General features: G+C 37.5%; 1 protein-coding gene across 1 annotated transcript; it reads left to right on the plus strand.

Annotated features, from left to right (window-relative positions):
- Positions 1-523: 523 nt before the first annotated feature.
- LOC120787543 (sodium/glucose cotransporter 4-like) lies at positions 524-24,390 on the plus strand. Its single transcript, XM_040123261.1, is given in 12 exon segments — positions 524-616; positions 1,490-1,594; positions 2,161-2,266; positions 5,772-5,791; positions 5,793-5,841; positions 6,190-6,395; positions 10,789-10,924; positions 18,684-18,791; positions 19,077-19,227; positions 20,011-20,179; positions 22,080-22,295; positions 23,963-24,390. Coding segments are annotated over 12 exon segments (1,665 nt in total). The 3' UTR covers positions 24,269-24,390.
- The last annotated feature ends 537 nt before the right edge of the window (positions 24,391-24,927 follow it).

Genomic DNA, 24,927 nt, shown 5'->3' on the forward strand with positions numbered 1-24,927 from the left:
TAAGGCTGCAAAGCCAAAAGCTAAAGAAAACAACAACTCTTACAAAAGTTTATTGACAGTCCTGTTGACACATGACACTCATGTTATATATCTCAAATATTTGAGATGTACTCCTCATACATGGAATGAATTATGTAAAAGTCATTTTTCTTGCTTTCTTGGCAGCAAACACAGAAGTAAGATTTGATTAATTCATCTTGAATACGACATTGTTTTCAGTGGATAGGATAGTAATCCCATACAAACTCAGAAATGCCAGAATGATAGGTTTTTCTGGATGCTTGGAGCACACAATCATGATCTGGCATCAAATTCAGTCAGCAAATAAGGAAAAAAGAGACTTGCATGTGGTATTCTTAGATTTAGCAAATGCATTTGGTTCTGTTCCATGCAGCCTGCTGTGGAAAGCATTAGAGTATTTCAAGGTACCAAACACAGTCAAAGGCTTATTAGGGCATCTAAGTGGGTCGTAGGAGGACAGGGGCTTCAGTCAGGCCAGCGCTTACCACTCATAAGGGTGTACATGGATGACATGACAACTATCACTACCATAGCACCATGTACCAAAAGGCTGTTGGATGAGTTCAACACCAACATAAAATGGGCTAGGATGAAGGTAAAGCCAGAGAACTCAAGGAGTATTTCAATTCTAAAGAGTGTGCTTTCAAGTAAGAGGTTTAATATAGATGAGGAGGCAATTCCAACAGTGTTAGAGAGGCCAGTTAAAGTTTAGTTATGTGGTGTGATGCAACTCTTAGAGATAAAGAGCAGATCCGAGGCCTGTGAAAACAGGTAGTGGATGGCACTAAGCACACAGAGTCGTCGGGCCTTCCAGGCAAACTCAAACTATGTTACCTGCAGTTTGGTCTGCTGCCACGATTAATGCAGCCTCTGATAGGGTATAATGTACTTAATTTAGAGGTAGTGAAGCTAGTTTTACAGACAACTTCTAAAGGCCTGGCTTTCAGATGAATCCTGTTTAAAATAGTCTGTTATATAGGCTTGCTCTGGGTTTGGGATGCAGTGATATGGGACCTGGGACATGAGAACTTAACCCAGGAGGGAATAATTACATTTATTGCAATTATTGCCTCATGGGACCTGAGAACTTAACCCAGGAAGGAATAATTGCATTTATTGCAATTATTGAATTGAAGAAATTGATTTGAAGTATGTTGAGTAAGCATACTGTTGGCCCTTAGAGGTGAGAGGGCCAATTACACTTCAACACGAAGTAGTTATCCCCTTATTCACTAACCATTTGTCTTCTTCCCCGGCATTTATATATTTGTCTCGGTATAAGTGCCCAGTAAGTATTTTATTGATACCCCATACAGAAAAGGCTGTAGTTCACAGGCTGTGCTTTAAAGTGTTATCGAACATTCTATAAATTCAACTTTCTGAATTTTTCAAAAAATCAAAAACTCAGTTTTTTAAAGTCAATATAAACTTTTGTTGTAATTGTGCATTTATCTGTATTTGTTTACAGATTGGAGCCTCACTTATGTCCAGTAATGTTGGCAACGGTTTTTTTATTGGTCTAGCAGGAACAGGAGCAGCCGGAGGCATCGCTGTTGGGGGATTTGAATGGAATGTTAGAAACATGGTCTAGGACTATATCTGATGTGCAGTGTTGTGCATTTGCCTCATGGCAAAACAGCTCAATTTTGGTCTCATCAGACCATAGAACTTTCTTCAAGCTAACTTAAGAGTCTCCCATGCATCTTCTGGCGGTAACAGTTTACAATAAAGTATTGTACTGCACACAGCCAACTTTGGTTGAGTGCAGAGTCTCTCCAATCTCAGCTTCTGAAGCTTCAAATTGTCATAGGTCCCTTGGTGACTTCCTTTGCTTCCCTTTATCATATATATTTACTCATTCAGTTGTTGAGGATGGCCTGCACTGGGCAAATTTACGGCTGTATCATAGTCTTTCCATTCTCAATGATTGATTTAACTGAAATAACTGTACTGCATGTTCATTGTTCAATGCTGGAAATCTGCTTCTAACAATCCCTGACTTGTGCTTTCACAAAGCGTGAAAAGCACAAGTCAGTGTGTGTGTTCGTGTGTGTGTGTGTGTGTGTGTGTGTGTGTGTGTGTGTGTGTGTGTGTGTGTGTGTGTGTGTGTGTGTGTGTGTGTGTGTGTTTTTTACCCAGACAGATATCTTTTCGGGGGCATTGTTCATCCAGGTGTCATTGGGCTGGGATCTCTATCTGTCCACAAGCACACTGTTGCTGGTCACTGCTGCTTATACCGTGGCAGGTAAACACACACACAAACACACACACACACACACACACACACACACACACACACACACACACACACACACACACACACACACACACACACACAAACAGACAGACACAGACAAACAGAAAAAGACAGAGACAGACACAGACACAAACAGTGGAAACCATGATGAAGGCCGGTATAGACTTCAGCCTCTTATTTAGCTTATGTACATATATGCTTACATATATATTTCCTAGCATTCATTGCATTATTGCAAAATTACAACAGTCCAAACAATCCAAAATGATGAAGAAAGGTCTGCATTTCAGTCAATTCCTCCACCATTGCTATAAATTAAATGAGTCACAGGGACCATATGTGGTTACATTGTCCCCGGTATCTGCGACTTCTAGCAATACAGTAAAAGCTACTTTGCTTGTTAATAGTAAAATTGCCACTATGTGACTCTATGTGTTGTCCTCAGTTCTGTCCAACAGTGATGCAGTTTTGTTGGATCCTCACACACACACACACACACAATTCTTTCTCCTTCAGTCCATTCTCATGAACGTAAATAAATAGAAAAAACTGAATGTGCTTTTGGTTTTATTTTGTTCATTCAGTCAAAATTCAGTCGGTTGCTTCCTGCTTTGTAGGCGTTGTAATTGTGTCCTAAACAAAATAAAATCAGCCAGACATGTCAATCTTCTGAGTAATTTTCTGGTTCTGGCACAGGATAATTTTTCTGGCTCTGGCACAGGAAGATGACCTCTCCATTCTTAATCCCGCCTACAATGTTCTTATTGGCAATTTCTCCCGCCATGGGAAACAGCCACCAATTAGCACAACCGCAGACCTGGTTGAATCACTGAACAAATCAAAAAGAGGTAGGTGGTGATTCAGAGGTTTGGAACCAGATTTCCAAGTTCAGCACCTTGGACAAGAAAGCAGGGGGATTCTAAAGACTGCAGATTTGTTGATAGTTGTGAAACCCTAATAACAGCTGAGGATAATATTATTTTACATCAATAAAACAAATAAGAGACTTGCTTTGAGGCAAATTCTAACCTGCTGTCAGATATTTTTTAAATTTGCATTATAAATGCAAAGGAAGATTTTTGCATCATCTTTCTTTCCTCACGCGCAAATAAAAATTGTTCAGTTTCTATGGAGATGGCTCAGTTGACATCAAGTGACCTAGGGTATTTGCTAGGGTCATACCTGAATCAGGATATTCAGAGTCGACTCAGAGCTGGCACTTCAGGTCAATGCATTAGCTCACACTGAACAGAGGTAGGGTAGAGTAGAGGAAGTTGTAACACCATCTGTTTCAAAAGTAGTTTAGCTGACTCCGCTAACATTCATTACCGGAGCTGGGAGCATCAGAGCAACAGACAGAAACGAGACAGGCTGCTCTGTGTTGCGCTGCCCTCCCCCCCGTTTCCTCTTTCTGTTTCCTTCACAGTTAGTCTTGTAGTAAGGTAAGAGACAAGACTCAGTTTGTAAAAATGTGTAGCATGCCATGATTTTCTTGCATCTTGACTAATGATTTCAATCACCTAACTTTAAGGAGCCACAATTAAAGCAATGTCAGTTTCTGATGACGTAACAGCATATCTTGGAATTTTTATAGTGACAGTCACAGTTACCACTGGCAGTTACTACTACTATCAATTATTTGCATCTGTATTTATTAATATTTTGTTTGTCCATTCATTATGTAATAATCCACATTATGATGAGAATGTATTGTTATTTCTAGAAATAATGTATTAGCGTGTATATTTTAGACATATATCAAAATATATGTAGTTTCTACTGAGATTTTCAGCCTCATAGCATGATGATGAAAGTTGTTTTAGGTCTGCTTTATTATTCAGTCCTACAGTTACCACAGATCCAATAGTTTTAAGTAAATGGTTATCAAAACACAAATAAAATGTAGAATCTATTATTTGTCCCGGGATAAAAATGCAGTGAAGTACTATCAGAGCAGTCCAATCAGCTGCAGCCTCCAATTACTGATTTCTAATAAAGGACTTCCTGAGAAGCATGGTTTCCTGTATCCTTGCTCAACCCTCCTGCGGGCAACCTCCTTGCTCCTCTGAACAAAAATAAGGGAACTTTGACATCGCTCATTATGGCGGACCAGATTGGTATCTGGTTCAACTGTTTACAGGCTCCTGATTGATGTCCATTGACCCCTTTTCAGTGGGTTTTGTGAACGGTTTTGGTCTTCACAGATAGCATCTGTTTTGTCCACTGAAGTAGTGTTCTCCACAGCTGTTGCATGTAATGTCTTGATGATGTCATACACCACTCCAGTTAGGTCCTGAAGGTGTTGTTGAATGGTTTGTAGTAAGTGCTGAATCCCTATGATTTAGAGACTCTGCTAGATGGGGTCTACGGATGTTTTGTAGCCCCCCGGAAATAATCGGGTGGGTTAAAGACTTGGACGGGACAATTAATCAAATCACTCTATGGAACTGCAAAATAAGGTGCAACAAGATAGCTACTGGATTGGTGATTTGATGAATTACAAAACGCGGATATATTTTGTCCTACGCTACAGTACGCTGATCATAGTTATGCGATGGAAACCTCAGTGAATTTCCTGACCCCATATTGTTCATGGCAGCGGTGCAAACCATGCAAATATATAATATTATAATCTATAATATGTAGTCGTTGGGGGTAGGTTGTGAAGCTGAGCTTCCCAGCATGCTCCGAAGAAATTTATAGATATTACTTTAAGTTAAATTGTGTTATAAATTATCACAGATGCTACTTGGTACATGGTCATTAGCAGGGGTGGAAAGAGTACTGGAAATTGTACTCAAGTTAAAGTACTGTTAATTAAAAGAAATTTCTCAAGCCAAAGTAAAATTGCTTGTGTAAAAATGTACTCAGCTAAAAGTATAAAGTAAGTTACTAAGTTGAGTAAATGTTACTGCCTTACATTTTTAAAAGGGGAAGGGAAGGTGATAAAAATAATATACAACAAAACTATTAAAGTAAAGAACATCTTTAGGCTACCGGGCACATATGTAGGCATATATGCATTGATATTTCAATGCATATACGCCGTTCCTAGGTGAGAACTGCACCAAAAGCAACCAATACATTCAAGTCAGGCACTTTGCAGCCTGTGCCTACAACTCCTCCAAGTCTTCAATCATTGCGCTGAATATGCTGTGTAGTCACAAAAGAGATAATCAAAAACAGCAGAAAGATGCTGCAAACCTCATTGACAATAGAAGTGAACGTAGAAGTCACAGCTGAAGGATCCACCAGACCAAACCAAGCATGCACCATGGTATATTTATACCTGGGCAGGTATAAAAGAATTGTCCTAATACTCAAGCACAATGTGCACAATAACATAACTGTGTGTGTGTGTGTGTGTGTGTGTGTGTGTGTGTGTGTGTGTGTGTGTGTGTGTGTGTGTGTGTGTGTGTGTGTGTGTGTGTGTGTGTGTGTGTGTGTGTGTGTGTGTGTGTGTGTGTTCGTGTGTTTGTGTCTGTGTGTCTAGGTGGTTTGGCAGCAGGGATCACTTCAGACTTTGATCATAGTTGGGGGAGCCTTTGCACTAATGTTCATAGGTAGGGTGCACACACTCTCTCTCTCTCTCTCTCTCTCTCACACACACACACACACACACACAGTCAATAAAGGGTAAAACGTTCGAGAGACATACTTTGAGGAAACAGTAGTCTTCCGTCTGCTGAAGGATTTTTAGGTTAGATCTTTTGCTCAAAAAACTAAAACTTCAATTTTGTGTATGATGACTGATAATGATCTTGATTGTAGCATTATGTTTTAGAATTACTCTGATAGCTGATGTTTTTAACCAATAATGAGTATTGTTCAATGAACATTTTCTTGTCAAATATCTCATAGAAAACAATTCATTCATAGTAAAATTTGTGTGTGTTTTGTACATTTTCCAGCATTCTCCAAAGTTGGCTGGTATGAGGAGTTTGTGAACTGTTATATGTCAGCTGTCCCCTCAGTGACAGTCGCCAACACCACCTGCCACCTACCTCGTAGTGATGCCTTCCGCATTTTCAGACATCCTGTGTCAGGGGATTTACCCTGGCCAGGTCTGGTGTTTGGGCTCACAGTACTAGCTACTTGGGTCTGGTGCATAGATCAGGTAACTTTGCCCACACTAATACATATAGTAGGGGAGGTGGGGGGTTTACCAAGTACAGAGCGCACAGTACACAAGAGAGAAGGAGCTGCAAATAGATTTGTTAAGTCCCCGCAGCTATCTGAGGGCAGCAGGACAGAGATGATGGTAAATCTGCAGCCTTAGATTTGAAAAGTGCCACATTTAATGGCCATGCATAGTGGATTTATCAACATCTCTATCCCGCTGATTAAATCATGTGGAAATGACACGGGGCTGCTGCAAAATAACTACACACACCCTAAACACATCAGGCTGGTCAATTATAACTCCTGATCAGCCGAGTATTTTACCTTCCTCTGGGAAATTTTGTACAGCAGTGGTTTATCAAAACGGTGTGTGATTGCCTCCTTCAAGATTTCATGTGTGCATTTCATATTTTAATTCTTGAAATACATTACGTTGCGGACCCCGCTGTCTCACATTTTAAGATACGATGTGACCATCTATGATGTGACACAATATACATTAAAACTGAAATGGCATCAAATTAATGTGATCATCTCTGTCTCTCTTTCCATCTCTCCACTCTCCTTCATTTACTCCTGCATACAAAGTTAACACTTTAATAGAGTTTAACTTCCATTTACTTCCAGATTTTCCAGCTACTCATCTAGGCTTTGCCTTTTTCTTTTCTTTTTAATTTAGTGGCAGTTAAGCTGCAGTTCAGTTTCTCCTGGTACTTTAGCTCACGTGAACAGTATGATTCCCATTTAAACTTCTTTCACTGTTTACACCAGAGTTTACACTCTTCATCCCTTTTTTACTATTCCAACTCTTCATACTACTTCAACTGATTCTTCATACAAATTCAAGCCAGCAATTCAGTTTAGCTTCAGCTTTTCCTGAAGGCAGCAATCCCACCGCAATTTCTTTATATATTGCATTTTCTAGTTATTATTCCACCATTTTTGGATTCATGAGTCCTTCTACATAAAGTTCGATTAGTATATTATCAGATGTATTCAGTTTTTCACAAATTTCATACTTTCCAAAATATTCAACATTTTGTCTGCGATTTTTCCAATAGAAATGAATGGATGGAATGGTTGGAATTGCTAGTTTTTCACCTAGAAACTTCAGATTTAAAGTGTTCTGAAAAAAGCGTTAGACATTGTAAACTGCTTTGAAAGAATTCTGCTTAATTCTTCCTCACAGCCACAAATTTCACTCTTCACATATAATGGTTTGCCAAAGCTTGGGAAAATTTGTGCTCTTTCAGACAATGTCATTACCAAAGCACAATGACATACAGAATTTGAACTACGAGCCTCAAAGTGGCAGGAGTACCATCCAAATGCCCCACAGACTACAATACAAATTAAGAACCACATCTTATGATATAAAAAAAGACCTTTTTTTAACTTGATGGATTTTCCACATTTTTGACACCAGGAACAAAGAATTGCACAGCTTTACACTTTGCAGCAAAGTCTTGTAGTGCTCACAGTGTACAAACTTTGGCAATAGGGTTTACTGTCTTTGACTGAATAACAAAAATTTGAAAGGTGCGCTGAGCCAAATCACACTAAAGTCTGTGTGTCACTCAGCAGAAACCAAGCATTTAAAATCACTATGACTACTTCTAAGTGCTGTTGGGCACAAACACCGAATCAGATCAGTTGATTAGACTACTTTCCTGATGTCTGCGGCGATTATCAAACACTTGACTGACATTTCTGTCAAAGTCCTGCTACTATACAGTTTCCACACTATATAAAAGACACATGGATTTACACATACTTCAACAGATTTCACTGGAAATAAGTTTAAGTACAGTTTTAGTCAGGAGACTTTCTGCAGTTAATTTCAGTAGGTGGTGAGAAAACACACACAGATCAAAGTAAAGCCTCCAAGACAGTTACAGGGGCTTAACAGAGACAGACAAATAAATATATAGAGAGACACATGGACATTTAACTTTATGAAAACATGCTCGTACACAGAGAAGACAAATAACATGCTTTGTATATGCTCCCTTTAGGCTCCATTTTCTGCAAGCACAATGTCTCCCCCTTCACTGCTATGCTGCTGACACATATATACTTTCCATTGACTCCTTGGAATTCCAAGTCTTATCACATCCATCCTTAATTGCCTCCAGAATGTGAAATGCTGGGTGGCAAATAAACTGTCTTCAGCTAATTGATAGGACAAAAATGATTGTTTTTAGTCCGCCCTACCGGAGATCCTCAGAACAATTGTTTTTAACTGTTCCAAGATTTATGCTAGTGCAGTGGCAGCTCCAAAGCTTTGGGATAGTCTTCCGCTTATAAAACAAATGTTCCCCCTCCATTGACAAAAGACATAAGACAAAACTCTGTACGTAAATCTTTTCAAGGGCCTTTGCTTGCTCTTGATATAATTTTACTTCCTATTGTTGTGCCTTTAATTAAAATTTGTACAGCACTTTGGTTAACTTGTTTTAAACGTGCTATATAAATAAATCTGATTTTGATTTTGACTTACCTGCACTGTGACACAATCAACACAAACTCTACAAATCTTCGAAACTAAATCACAAAATATGTTGTTTGCCATTGCCTTTAAAAATGACCCACATTAGTGTTTTCTGATCTGATCTGGTGCCCCTATTGGCAGCACAACATCAAAAACGCATGTAACTGTTACATGATTCATATAAACATTTTCTGATCTGCCACCTCCATGGTAATTAATTGTTGATCAGAAATGGGTTGTGAACAGTGGTTTCCTGGTAAAGTTGCACATTTTGTTGACCCAACTGTCTAACACTACCTCCTTGTGGTGCTACAACAACCTCACCCTAATTCAAACTTTGCTTCTAACATAGAGGTGTCATAATTTGCACTATATATTGACAAGATGACAATATAACAAGCTAACAAGCAACTTTACTGATGCATTTCTTAATTTATCAGATGGGAGGAATGAGAGAAAGCATGTAGGAGGCATCTGGCAATAAAAGTGGCTATTATTAGTGTTAACATTATGACAAAAATAAACTGTCATGCTAGACTACTAGGTAGTTTGTGTAACTTAGTGCTTCCACTGAATGTTAATTTACATTTTCTGTCAGTGATGTTTGTGGCCACAATTCAAGGTGGGGAATGCTACAGATGTAATTCCTACACCAAAATGCCCCTTCAACACAGTAACTAATGCGTAGTAAAAGCAAGTGTTAGAAGTTACATTAAGGGTTGAGCAAAGAAGATGCCATGCCGCTGTTGCTTTGCTTTTTTCCATCGTGTTATTGTTGGACTGGGTTATTATTGTCTTGCTCTGCCTTTGACACTTTATTTTTTTGGCCTGCTGACCCTGTGCCCATCTTACGCTTTATTCACCTTGCTTTTAGCAATCAATACTCCGATTGGTAGTGGCTTTTCCATTTTTCATCGTTTGCTGTGGTCATCTTCTAAACTATGAAGTGACTCACCACCACCCACTGATATGTAGTGTTTAATTGCTGTCCTTTACCTTTGTTCATACCTTGTTGCTTGGGGACACAAACTTGACGGTATCTCTTAGCTGGCACATCTGGTCTCAGCCAACCATTATAGAAAAAGTAGGATTTAGAGGCCAAAATGAAACAGTGAATTGATTGTTGATACTGTTGCAAGCTGGGAAATCTTGAGGACGGCAACCCCGTACTCTCTTATATCATTAAAGTAAATGGCCTGAGTCAGGATGTTTTTTTTTTAAAATAACTTTTTTCTGACAAAATATCCCAACGTGCCCTGTGCTTGTACATCTGACAATTTTAACACAAAGTATAGCTTTGTATCTGTCTAAATGATCATATACAGTAACCTTATCCTTGTTTCCATGCTAATGTGAAACACAAAATAAAATATTTTACCCATGAGGTATATACACCATTCAGCCAAATTAAAACCAGTTAATGTTTTGGCTGAATAGTGTATATATACAGTATGAACATACAATAAATTATACATATATATTTATATATATAGATAGATAGATATAGATAGATATGTATGTATATATATATATATATATATATACACATACATATATATCATTATATTACTATGATTATAGCATAAAATAAATTTATATTAAATCGGTATATCTATTATATAGGTTCTTGAAGAGCATGATACATAGTTTAACAATTCTATATATGCTGTTGACAAATAAGGTAAGAAGTCAGTCATTGGTGGATTTCTACAACACAAGTTAGGTATTTAGTTGTGATGTTCAAGGTTAGGCCAGGGAATGCACTGTCAGTAAAAGTTCTCACAAGTACAAAAAGGCAGATGCATGCGTGTGTGTGTGTGTGTGTGTGTGTGTGTGTGTGTGTGTGTGTGTGTGTGTGTGTGTGTGTGTGTGTGTGTGTCTCTGTGTGTGTTCGCAGGTTATAGTCCCGAGATCTCTGTCAGCCAGATCTTTTTCTCATGCCAAAGCAGGCAGTGTGTTGGGAGGCTACCTCAAACTGCTGCCCATGTTCTTCATTGTCATGCCAGGCATGATCAGCCGAGCATTGTTTCCAGGTCAGTCTGTCTTCCTCTCTCTGTTCAACTGTCATGTCAAAGGTTCTTTATGCTTAAGTACATGCACCATTTTGATTTGATTACTACTTCATTAAACCAGACTTTCAAAGACTGTCTATAACCAAGTAATTTTCCCGCCATGGACGGGGTGGTTTAGGGGTCTACAGTCAGTGAGGAGATCTGGGGTTTAGCCCTGAAATCTTTGAATGAGTCTGGGGTCACCATTCAATCAATAAATATTGCAACATAAATAATAATATAATATGAAAAAACTCTAATGAAGATACATGTTAATTGGACTGCATTATAGTGTTCGAGTATTCCTAATATTCTTCCCCATTCACATTTGCATAAGGAGTGTGCGAAACATTACAAAAACCTCTTAATACAAGGCAGCCCAGTTCAACATCGCTGCTAACTACATCCTCAATGATAAAAATATAGTTAAATTAATACCTCTCTGACAGGGTCAGTCCAAAATGAGCATTATTATCTTTGTAAATGTAGAATGTATGGCTGGGCTGTTGTATTACATTGCATCAGAGTATTCAGGTATAACTTGTAAAGTGGCCAATGAAAATAAGTAAAAGAAACAATGTCCAAGAAACTCATCCTAGCCTGTAATCTGACTGAATTATTATTTCACTTAAGTGAGATACTTCAGGTGGCCTGCCTTATGTAGCAATAAATTCACTAAATGAACAAACTGGGTAATGTTATGTGTTAAGGCACACCTGCAAGGCTCTGTCATCTGGCTGCTTTGGTTTTATAGGATCAGAGGAACGGACAAATCCAATTTTTTGATCAGTCTGCATGTTCATGTAGACACACAATGGGTCCATGCAAAAAAAAATGCTCTGCCAAATCTAATTCTATGTTGAAGTTATCAATTTGACTGAATACTTTTTAAAATGTTCACCACTTAATTCAGAGTAAATGTATATTTGTTTACTTAACTTGCTTCATTTTAGTAACCTGACAGCATAAATGCTGGTCACTGTGACCTCACTGTGTGTTGAATAACCTTTTCTAGTATATTTGGGAGTTTGATACAGGTGGGTTTACTGGTAGGTACTCCCTCCAGGAAATAGCCATACAGTATGCTTGCTTTCTAAAGTCAACGCTGACAAACACTTTCACCTTCTCCAGCCTGCTTTAATATGTTGCCAAAGTAACTGCCAGCCATATAAATTAAAGTATTACAAACTTAAATATTGTTGCAAACTCAATAAAGTATTTGTCTAACAAAATTTAGCTTGCCTTAAGCAGTGTCTGTGCTTGTCAGCCTATTAGCCTATAGACTTTGGAGAGACTTGCTCCTGCAGTTCAGTTAAGTTACAAAACTTTAATGCCTGTTAATGATACTAATTGTTTTGCATTTCATTTTGATTTAAATAAATGTCTGTTAAGTCACTATCTATGGCTGAATGAGACAACACAAAGGTGATTGAGCCTATGGCCAACTCACGACAGTATTGTAATATTCATATATTTGTATATACAATGTGTTTGCCAGTGACCTTACCACTTACCAATATTATTCATCAAAAATGCATCTACAAAAGACAATTGTATTCAAGCGGATCAGTTTAAAATATTGCAGGGAGTAGTCAGTACTGTTTATAAACCTATAAACAGTACTGAGTGCATTTTCCATCAACTACCGAAGCCACTGACGACAGTATTGTAATATTCATATATTTGTAGTACTACAAACTGGGTGTGTGTGGCGACATTCCTGGAAAAAATGCCGTATTAAGTTACTGCTAATGCAAAAGGAACATTTCCTACTGCTGCAGCTTCACATTAAAAGCATTTAACAGGTGAAACACAAGTTGACTTTTATTGTGAAGTACGCACTGGAAATACAGTGTGTTTGCCAGTGACCTTACCACTTACCACTGTCATTCATTAAAAATGCATCTACAAAAGACAATTGTATCCAAGCAGATCAGTTTAAAATATTGCAGGGAGTTCGCTGATCATACATTGTATATAAAAATGGATGGAGACTCCAGGTCTGAAAAGTGAATCCAATGATGAAGTGCCTTTAAGTGCAATACCACTGAGGGCCACTATGGGCTGGCTCCAAAAAATCTCTGACTCCAATAGACTCTCGTTCAAAAGGCGTCAACTTCTCTTATGAAATTCTAAGTCAATATGGTGGTATATCATTATGGTGTCATTAGCTAAATTCTCTCCTTCTGATCAACGGTCCTTCTGAAAATAATTCCATAACCAATTATATATTTGGGAGCGTGCCTGGTTTGATTGACATATCTGGTCTGCAGCCAGTCTGAAGGGATTGGGCCAGGAGTGTCATTCACCAGTGAATTTGAGTTGCATACGGCGTTTTTATTAAATTGTCTTGTATTTAATTAATTGTTTATAATTAATTTCTGTAATTTTTGTATAATTAATTGTTTGTAATTAATTGTTTACCTTTATTTCTCAGTGGAGTAGGCATTTTCCACAAACATGTTTTGCTGATCGTTAGCTTGTAATAATTTTGAGCTCCACCGCGATTTACTGTAATTATAGAGTGTTCTTCGGTTAATTGTACGAAAAGACGCTCCAAGGATTCTGGTATCCAGTTTTTTCAGTAAGTAAATGTTTATTTTCTTAATGATTTTCAATTTTAATGTACTTTATATGCGATTTTTAGTCAAGTATAATGTGTACAATGCACCCCAAAAGTTGGAATGTTTTTTCCTAGGTGTTTTGACCAGAAAAGGGGAGACCATTAGCATCTGAATTAATATCACAGTCAACGTGAACAATGGATGCACTTTGCTACGAAGCTAGCTAGCACTAATGTTATGATGGAGGCTGAGGAATGCGAGGGAGAGATGAGACAAGAAGAAATGAGGATGCTAAATAAGCAAATGGGACAACATTGATTCTTAAGTTTGATGTAGAGCTAAAACAATTCACAGGTTGTAAGATTTATTTACTGCAATGTCGATTGGAAGATTAAACCCCCAGAATGTGATCAAAGTAGTGACTGACACTACAGTTAACTATTACACTTAAATTGCCTTACAGATAAGCTGGAGAAAAAAATTCCCTCATCTAAAAGTGAAGTGACTACATCCCTTTCTTAAAGTTACTGTAAAGGATCAAAACAGGAAATCTTAATAATATGTTACTTTGAAGTTCTTCCACTTTGGTGTGTCTCATATTCAGTATGAGGGCCTTTCGTTAGCCTACACGTTTAAATCTCTATTTAGAAGTGCCTTTCATTCACACAACGATCATATCACAAAAAAGTTAAAACTGTGTATTATGTATACTACACAATGTACAGAAAAAAATCTGTCATGTAGGAGTTTGTTCACTTAATACTGTCAGTTCATACATGATATTCCTCAACTGAATTAGACATTCATGCACCTATCCTGACAAGCTTGCATCTGTATGTGATTCATTGTGATTCACAGTGTCTTAACTAAATAATTTTTTCTTTTACTGCAATTTGAAAGGAATCCACACCTTTAACGGATGTGTACTGCTGGTACCACCTTAGAAGTATGTATTAAGACATACACTCTTTAGTGTGTACTGAACAATTGACAGTTGCGAAGCAGTTAAGTAATTGATATCACATGTCCTTATATGGTTTTTCATTTGATGGAGATTTTCAAAAATGTCAGTGTTGTACAGCCAATGTACATTAGTTTTATTCATAGCTAACTGTTATTGTAATTGAAAATTGTGTTTAATGTGCCTTTGCAAGTTGTGATCATAGTTTCCTGTTACACTTAATTTTATATAAACCCATAAACACTACTGAGTGCATTTTCCATCAACTACCGAAGCTGCTTGCCTGGTTTTTACATATTTATCATCTGTCTCATAATGAATGTAACCGGACACTTTAGTGTATCATTAAAATTGATAAATTCATATCAAATATACATCATAAAACCATCAACAAACTTAGGGCAATAGCTTCATAAATACCTTTATTGCACGTTAAAAACTGTATTAGTATCGACAATTTTATCATCTATAACCAACACTAGAAAAATGTGTAAAAGAATGTAATAAATGTATGAATTAAATAACTTGTTAACTAAAAAATAAAAATAAAAAATACAGCTGTGGATTAAGGTAAAGATGAACTTAACTGTCACTAGACAAGTTCGCATAATAGAAATAGATAGTTGAATCTCCAGTGCAACATAATTTTTAGTAACAAGTATAACTTACAGTAGAAGTGAGAAACTAAAACATAATAATAATACTTAAAATATAGCTTACAGCACTTGGTGCAGCAGTCTGTACACTATGGGTAAAGTCCAAAGTCTGGGTAAAGGAGTAAAAGCCGCCTTTACAATTAAACTAAGCTTAGAGCAACAGTCCATAAATTGGCTGTAATGCATAGTTGCCAGAGGCATTATTTTTCATCAGTCCTTGTGCGTGAAACAGTTTATATGTATCAGCTCACAGCTTTGTGAAAGAAACTGTTCTGAAGTCTATTCATGTTAACAATTTCTTGGTTTAATTAGGTCACTATGAAAGGGACAAAAAGTCAATCTCATAGGATATTTAAATGTAAATTTGCCCCAGTAACAACCTCTCTTTACTAAATAAGTGATGCTCTGGGAACAGCACACTGATATCAACTATATTAATTGAGAACTGTGAACTATATGAAATATGAACTCTAATGTTTAAAACTATTTCAATCTGTTAAAGCTACAAGTGTTAAATTAAAAAAAATACAATAATAACAAAAATTCTACTCATTATGTAAGGCATGACACTGTGGGCTACGTTAAGACTCAACAGCAAACAAACTGTCACACATGAACATTTCACCCTTGGTGAATTTGGGCTTTAATGGACTCAGCAAAACAGTTTAAAAAATATAATTTCCTTTGTGGTGAAATGACTTCTACAGTGTAAAAATAGCCCAGGGATGTCAGACCTTATGTGAGGGTGATGTAGAAGCTGCCACTGGAACAATGAACAATGAACTTACAGTATGTAGCCATAACATTGCTAGCAAACTTCTGAGCTTGATTGGCACCAGCCTTCCACCTGAATCTCTGGGTGCTCCTTCTTTGCTGCGTCGAGGTTTACACTTGACACATCCCCCAGGTAATTCCCCCCGCAGTGGATGGGGAAGATATCTGGGACTGCTATCCTTGTAGAGACTGGTGGCAGAAGGGGTTAAGGCTGTTTCACCTCAATCCACTCCAGTCGAACCAATGGATAGAGATACCATTAACACCAGGGTGTTTCCCCATGGTGTCTGTAGTCCACGCCGGATGTAGTTGTCCCCAGTGATCCAGACCTTGGCTAGATGGAGAAAACATTGTAATAGTGACAAATGTATCATATTGTAGGCTGTAAAGAAAAAGGCAAAAGAAACAGCCCTCTTATTAGATGAGATCCACAGAGTTATCTGAAAATACATTATTCCCTCGCTTTAGTTGTAAAAAAAAAAAAAAAAAAAAGTCTGTTGTACTGTTATACATTAAATACAAAAATTAACTAATTCTCACTTCGGTGGCACTGTGTTGGTGCTCGTTTTGACGTTTTGACGCCTATCATTAACAATGAAACGAAGATGACCTAAAAAATGTTAATGCACACTCATAACGTTAAACAATATTTAATTAATTTAACTGGGAGGATACCAGAGAATACACGTTAATCAATACTGTTTTGTGAGAATACGTTAACTTAGTTAATTGAGCTAATTTCCATCTGCTGAGCACGTTGAGACGCCAACAGTCAACTGTAATAATATTATCTTTTTGTAACCATAACTTAAGAACATTGACAACCCGCTGTCACTGTTAAGATGCGCTAAGTTAGGTAATGTAACCTTAGATTTGCAGAACCAATTTTAAAACACAATGTTATAATATGTTCGCCCCGTGCATTCTTCCCTTGCAAGCAATATGAATGTGGACAACCCGATGAAAAATATTACTTCATTACCAAGGTTGGAATTGAAATAAAAAAGGAATATACCAGTCACAAAAATGAAACAAAATGGTTGTAACATTGAAGGTGGTTGCTCAAGCTGACACTCCTGTCAACTCCTATTTATTGACATGAATCCCAATATGACTATGAAAATAATTTTCAAGTTTAGGCCTACAAATCTACTACTGTACATATCTTTCTTAATTTTCAAACATGTTGAATTAAAAAACACCATCTGGCTAAAAATGTCTCATATCCCTTTTTCTTGAAAGATAAACAGAGGGACCAAACCAGTATTTTTACTTTAATACTTAAAAAACATTTTGCTGCTATTACTGATGTACTTTTACTTAAGTATGATTTTCCATGCAGGGCTTTTATTTGAAATGGAGTATTTTTACATCGCTGGTACTTTTTTGGTACTTTTACTTTAGTAAAGGATCTGAATACTTCTCCCACTGCTGATTATATATATAGCTGAAGAGATTATCTTGACTGACGTACAATTAATTCATGATAATTCTAAAGGCTGGCAATACAACGTTCAAAATGAAGATATATAACTAATGCAAACTAAGCACAGGTTACACTACAACAATTTTACAACAGCAGCGCAATATTCATGGTTCGCCTGTGGGTATAACATCGTCTAAATTTGATAAGTAACAGTAACTAACAGTAACATTTAGGAACCTTCCTAAGCAAAAAGGACTGTTGATTGTGGTTGCCACTTGTTGCAGACTCATGCCGTGAGCAGCATAAAATCAGATCACTGTTGCTCACAGAATACGTTTTTCGTAAATACGTTTTAGAGGTCTGCACACAAGAAATATTGAGGTAAAATAAAACTTGAACCTCCTGGCACTAATGCTCCAGTGACATGGGCTGAACACGACATGGGGGACAGGAGGGGCTCTGATTTGTGTTCTGTCAGAACTTTGCTCTCCTCTTTCCATTTAAAACACCATTCCATTGTTTCCTACGCAGCTATGATTGGGGTTTAGTACATAAAATATCAGATGTGATGAAGTATTAAGGTAATGATACAGTAAAGATTTGGGGCTTTGCAGGAAACATTAGGGCCTTAAGCCCCATAAGGAAGATGGACAATTAACTTTAATTGAATCATTGATAACAATGAAAAATTAAGATATATTCTGGTCATTATGTTTTTTGTCAGAAAAATGTATGTAACTTCTCCTTTGTCTTTCTCTAATTTTTTCTTATAACTACATCGGTCAGGTGCATCCTGTTAACATTAATTATCCTTGATATGTTTCTTCAACTTGATTGGAGTTCACCTGTGGCAAATTGAATTCATTGGACATAGTTTAGAAAGGCACACACCTGTGTATATAAGGTTCCACAATTCACACTGCATGTCAGGACAGAAACCAAGCCATGAAGTCCAGGTAATTCTCTAAAGCCTGCTGTGACAAAACTGTGGCGAGGCATAGCTCAGGGATCATCATAGATCAGGGCAAGGGTAGAAAACCATTAGAAAACCACAGTGGCCTCAATAATTGTGAAATAGAAGACTTTTGGAACTGACAGGACACTTCCTAGTCGGCTGTCAAACTGAGTAACCGGGCAAGAAGGGCCTTGATTTTTAATAAACACGCTTTCAGTTTGTCATTATATGTTCATGAATGTAGACTGATAGACAAAAATGTCAATTCATGCATTTAAAATTACATCCACAACAAAATAAAATTGTGAAGGGGTTTGAATACTTTCTGAAGCCACTGTAGTTAATAAAGGTTTTACATCTTTTTTTTTTCCCCCCTTCTCTGTGTTTGTGTGTGTGTCTTTGTAGATGAGGTAGGTTGTGTGGATCCACTGGTGTGTCAGAGTGTCTGTGGCGCTTCAGTTGGTTGCTCCAATATCGCCTACCCTAAACTAGTGGTAGAGCTAATGCCTGTGGGTGAGTTGCACATCCACACATGGACAACAAACCTTAATTGAGACTGTATATACATCAGTCAAACCAGAATTAACTTTATTTGTATTTGACATGCTGAACGATTATGCATTTGCTGTGCTGTTATTTGCTTCTGCATTATTATTGTTCTTTCCCTGTGTAAATTGATTATTTGATAATAGAATAATAGAGTTTTAGGACTCTGAATAGTAGTATGCAAACATCAAAAATATTTACCTGATGTTTCACGATGAGTGTGTCATCTTTTTGATCCTGCTCTCTGTGCAGGTCTTCGTGGTCTGATGCTAGCAGTGACGTTAGCTGCTCTGATGTCATCTCTGACCTCCATCTTTAACAGCAGCTCCACTCTGTTTACACTGGATCTCTACCACAGAGCCAGGCCTAAAGCTTCTGAGAGGGAACTCATGATTGTTGGAAGGTAGAGGTGTAAAGATTAACCAATATTTTTCATAACACCAATACAAGAGTCATAGATTCAGCTTCATAAATAAACAACCAAAAATCTGACTAAAATCCTTCCTGAAAGTCTAAAAAAAACTGATACGACTGTCAACAATCCTTCCAAAGTACTCACTCTAGCTCTCTCTGCACTCCTGTGTCTGTTACCTCTTTGAGTGTGTTGTTTTGTGCGATCTGCTCTCTGCAGCTTGTTTACTACATTTCCCAGCCAAATACCTGCTTCAAACCATCTACAAAATTCCAACACTGAAAGAAATACTGGTACCACTGTGTTGACTGCTTCTTGACATATACACTTAATTGCATTTACAGTCTTAAGCTACAACATTAAAATCAGTAACTGGTTTTAATGTTGTGGCATATCGGTGTATATCTCTGTCATTAGTCATTAGGATATTAGTCCCAGTTCAGAAGATTTTGATTTAGTCTTACAAGCGAAATCATGATTAACATGAGTTATAAATGTGCTTTGTAAGGCAAAGCACTAAATTGTAGTACTGCGAAAACTAAAATACGGCTGCATGTTTTGGGAAAGTGGATGGTAGTTATTTGGCTTAAACAGGCAAAATCACTGGTATTGTCCATAATTCAAAATCCATTTTGTCAAACACACACAGTCTAAAGCTAAATATTTCTGGCTTTCAGTTTCAGTTATAATGACTTTAGACTTTCAGAAACTCTCCTCTCTGTTTGACCTCATCCAAAGCTGACATAATGATAATAATACTGTTTGTATTTTCAGGGTGTTCATCCTGGTTTTAGTGTGTGTTAGTCTGTTGTGGATTCCAGTAATCCAAACGGCCAGTAGTGGGCAGCTGTTTGATTATATCCAGTCAGTGACCAGCTTTCTTGCGCCGCCCATTACCGCTGTATTCCTATTGGCTATCTTCTGGCCACGTGCCAACGAGCAGGTAGGTCTCTCTCTCTCTCTCTCTCTCTCTCTCTCTCTCACACACACACACACACACACACACACACACACACACACACACACACACACACACACACACACACACACACACACACAAACTCGTACTTCTATCTTTGTGAGGACACTCATTGACATAATGCATTCCCTAGCCCCTTATTTTAACATAACCGTGACCCTTATTTTAACCCTAACCTAAACCTCATTTTAACCTGAACCCCAAAAACCAAGTCTCAACCCTCAAAAAGCAGTCTCTACTTGTGAGGACCTCAATTTTTGTCTCCATGTTGACATGAGTCCCCATGGCTTAGTGTGCATTCAGGTTAAAGTCCCCACTGGGATATAAGAACAAGTACACACACACACACACACACACACACACACACACACACCTGTATATCTGTATAATTTCATAAATTTAGCAAGGATATCATTTATGTTTTGTGTTTGTTATATTTGAATACTATTGGTTGAATGGTTGATGATTTTAATGTGTAATTAAGTCTTTTAAAGTTTAATAATTGTGCTTATTGTTTTTGCTGTAATGTTAACCGAAGCAATCCAATTACCTTAATTTTATTTTATTATTTCATAAATAACAATGTAATATAAATAAATATAAACCAGATATACATCTGATTGTAATATAATTATAACTACAAGGAATCACTCAATTTAACCAGATTTCCTGTTTCCAAAAATACATTTACAAACTTTACATTTAATCATTTATGAGAGTCATTCTGATTATATTAAACAGATTTTACAAGACTGATCTGAATAAACCTATCGATATAAAAAGAACAATATTTATATTTTCCAATATTGGATACAAAATCACTTATATAATCAGCAAAATGTAATAATCAAAATGTTTATATATTAAACTGTGTCCCACTGTTGTGCATTACATGAAACAAAAACTCCTCACTTCATAAACAAAACCATACATATATAGCAGGTTGAGGCCTGTGGAGAACATGGCCAAAGACACATAAAATGTTGAATCATGTGGGTCGATGTGATTTCTCATGAGTTTAGGCATCATTTTAAAATTTAAGACTTTTCATATTCATTTAAAAAAGAGACTTTGAAAGACATTTTATGGCCTTAAATTGTAAAAATCAAATTCCAGACTTTTTAAGACTCAATAACCCTAACAGACACAAATTCTCTTACATGGCACTTTCCCCAACCTTGACTTAGTGAAGAAAAAATTCACTGTCAAATGTCATTATGTCACTTTGTGAGGAGAGTGCATGTTTTGTGCATATTGTAAAAAAAAACATGCACTCTCCTCACAAAGTTGTATGAAGTTGCAAACTATTCCTTATTCTTAAAAAATATGGGAAGTAGTCTGTGAGTGTTCATTAGTTTGAGGTAATTTGTGTAATTTGAGTAGACACAAATTTATTTAGTCAACCAGATTTACGCTTGATGCAATGAGTTACTGGGAGTCGCATCGTAGATAGGGTGTAGAATTTGAAGACTACTGCGTGTTTATCGACTTCCTTAACTTTGTCGTCACTATCCACAATCTCTACCTTGATGAGGAATTTGTAGGAAAAGATACATGCGGCCAATTACAGTTCTTGTGGTCTTCACTTCGTAGCCCCATCATGTAGTTACATATTGGAGGAGGTGCATCTGAGTTGCGGCATAGACTTCAAAGCTATGCTCTAAGCCGTTAACATATAACTATAAATCAAGCTTAATAAAGGTAGACTAGGTAAGGTAACTAGATTTTGACACTGGACTTCTCTATAAGACAGGGCCACAAGATTAAAAATGCGAAATCATAAAGCCATTTTCATCTCAATGTCTTTTGTTTTGGCCAGTTCCATATAACTCTGCATTCAATATTTTGTGTATTTGTGTCTCAGGGTGCATTCTGGGGTCTCATGACTGGACTAGTAGTGGGACTGATCCGCATGGTTCTGGAGTTCTCCTATATAGCTCCTTCCTGTGGTCAGCCTGATCATCGACCTGCTATCCTGGCTGATGTCCACTACCTGTACTTTGCTCTCATCCTGTTAGCTCTCACCTGCCTTATCATTGTTGCTGTCAGCTTGGCCACTGCCCCAATACCCAAGGAACATGTAAGAAAGATGTCATACATTCATTTTATTTATGTTCTCATCTGTAAAATGAGAAACAAACAATGAGCTCTGGACATAAGGACTCTGTCTGATATTTACAATTAACATAGTGTCATGATTCTAATACTGTACCATACATGATCTTAAATGAAAGCTGCAGGTAGACGTGCCTTCCTCAGCTTTGCAGAGGCAGAGCTAACCTTGTAATTACTTTAGCTTTTCTTTACAAACCCATCGAAAATCTGTGCAAAATACCCAGACTGCCAAATATAAACAAATATTCAGCACTGCTTTCCAAGCCCTGAGACTGCATCAGTCAAAGGCTGCTACTTTGTGACCTTGGTGAAAGCATCCTCAAAACTATAGTTAAAAGTACAGCCCTACACTCCAACACAAAAACCTGTCTGCTGTTCTAATTTACAATCACAACATCTGGTGTGTGAGCTTTAAGATTTGAACATCACGATTACTATACACAGTTTTATTACTGAGTATTTTGCATTCTTATAGATGACAAAGCATGACATTCATATTTGGATCAATTTCAATGTTTAGCTGTACCACAAACACAATAAAGGAAATTGTGTGTCTGATACAATGTTTGTTCATAAACCTCTGCAGTATATGAACCTGAAATTGTGAGGGTACAACACTTTTAACACCCAGTAATCAGGCTTCTTACATAGCCCTTTTCCATGGCAGGAACACCTTCCAAAGTTATGTCTCTGTCAGTAATGTTACCTGACCATACCTGTCAATAGAAACAGATTTATGAACTAAATTAATCTACAATCTACTGAAAATAACACAAGCGATTTTAGTGAACAACTGAGTGAATCCAGCTTCTGCAGTGAACAGCACAGGTAACTGCAGTAATGCTAGGTTAGCAGGAACAACCGTACCAGATTAGAGAGTGGTTTGCTAATTGGATTTACTGAGATGAGTCAGTCTGTACTACTCCAGAGCAGAGTGAGATGGACATCTTGCGATTGACACGTGAAACCATGGTACTGTAAAAAAAGATGGTGATAGCTGTAGCCTCAAAATGCCTAGAAGACATATCACTGAAGAAATTGTTTTTGTTGACTCAAACTAGACTAAAACTAACAAAAATCAAATGACAAATCTCTGACTAAAACTAAGAAACATTAGTCTAAAGACTAAGGCTAAAACTAAAAAATCAGGTGCTTAAAATGACACTACATTGAAGTCCTTTTATAGTTCTCTTTTTATTAATCTTGTGAATCTTTCTATTTAATGTTTTCCCTGCACTGTTGGGCTGTGTTCTATCCCATTTCTGTCAGACCCCATCTTTGTGATGGGACATCAGTCCCTGAAAGTATGGAATATTAAATCCTTCATGAAAATGTACTAGATTCTATATGAAAGCACCTGGAACTTGCATTTAGTGTCACCTCCGGACAAGTGCTGTAAATTTAGTTGAACTTGTCCCCAAAGCAGCTGGAAAAAATAGTGGAAACAAAAGCAGAACTGCCAACAATGGCTACATGTTAAAATACTGCAGTAGAAAAGCATCCACATAGAGAACCTGTATTAACGTCCTCAATTGGAAGGTAGACTATGGCACTGACAGTTTTTGTGTTTTAAAATTAAGGGGGTGTCAAGAAAAAATACAAAAACACTGACATTTGTGCTCTCCTGTGCAGCTTTACAGGCTGACCTGGTGGTCCAGATATAGCCAGGAGCCTCGCGTCGACCTCACAGGTCCCCAGATGACTTCTGACCTGAACTCTGACCTCAGCAGTGACTCTGACCATTTGCCAGATTCCTGGTGGTGGAGAGCTGCTCTGTGGCTCTGTGGTCTGACTGGTCCAGACTCTGGCACTGCTCCTCTAGCGACTGACAGTGAGCTGAACTCCCTGCAGGAGGAACCTCTCTGGAAAAGAGTCTGCAATGTTAACGCTCTGCTGCTACTGGCTGTTAATGTGTTTCTCTGGGGATATATGGCTTAATGTGCAAGATTCATGAAACCTTGAACAAGATGTTATCAGTAAGGTTAGTGGTGTACTGGCATTTGGTCTAATGTTAAAAATGAAATTAAAGCCTTGGTCTAGGGCTCCAGTGGCTAAACCAATCTGTTGATGTGCTGCTGGATCTGTATTCTGTGCAACAAAAGACTGCTAACTTAGAAATGTCATATCAGCAAAGACATTTACATATTTTAACGCTAAATGGTGTGTGTGTGTGTGTGTGTGTGTGTGTGTGTGTGCGCGTGTGTGTGTGTGTGTGTGTGTGACAAAGTCTATAACTGACTTATAAGATCTGTTATCACTTTTTAAACAAGCTGAGAGAGCCCTGAGTAACAGTCATGCATACATTAAGAAACCCCTCTTAGAGATGGGGGTGTAATATGTAGGTAACTACAATAAACGGAGAATTGTGGAAAAGGAAAGAAGAATTCTCCTGAAGATATTTCCCTACAGCTGATAATCCATATTGTGCTCATTATCATGGACCCTTTTTGGGTTCCCTCAAGTGAAGTGGTGGATCATACTGAGAAGGAAAAAGTAATCCCTTCTTATTTTTGTGATTATCTTACCAGTACTTTTGCCTGATTCTAAGTTTCTGTCTGATTCAAAAATTAATCAGGAATGATGCATGAAGAAAGTCG

This window comes from Xiphias gladius, unplaced genomic scaffold, assembly GCF_016859285.1.
Source record: "Xiphias gladius isolate SHS-SW01 ecotype Sanya breed wild unplaced genomic scaffold, ASM1685928v1 HiC_scaffold_171, whole genome shotgun sequence".
NCBI lineage: Eukaryota > Metazoa > Chordata > Actinopteri > Istiophoriformes > Xiphiidae > Xiphias > Xiphias gladius.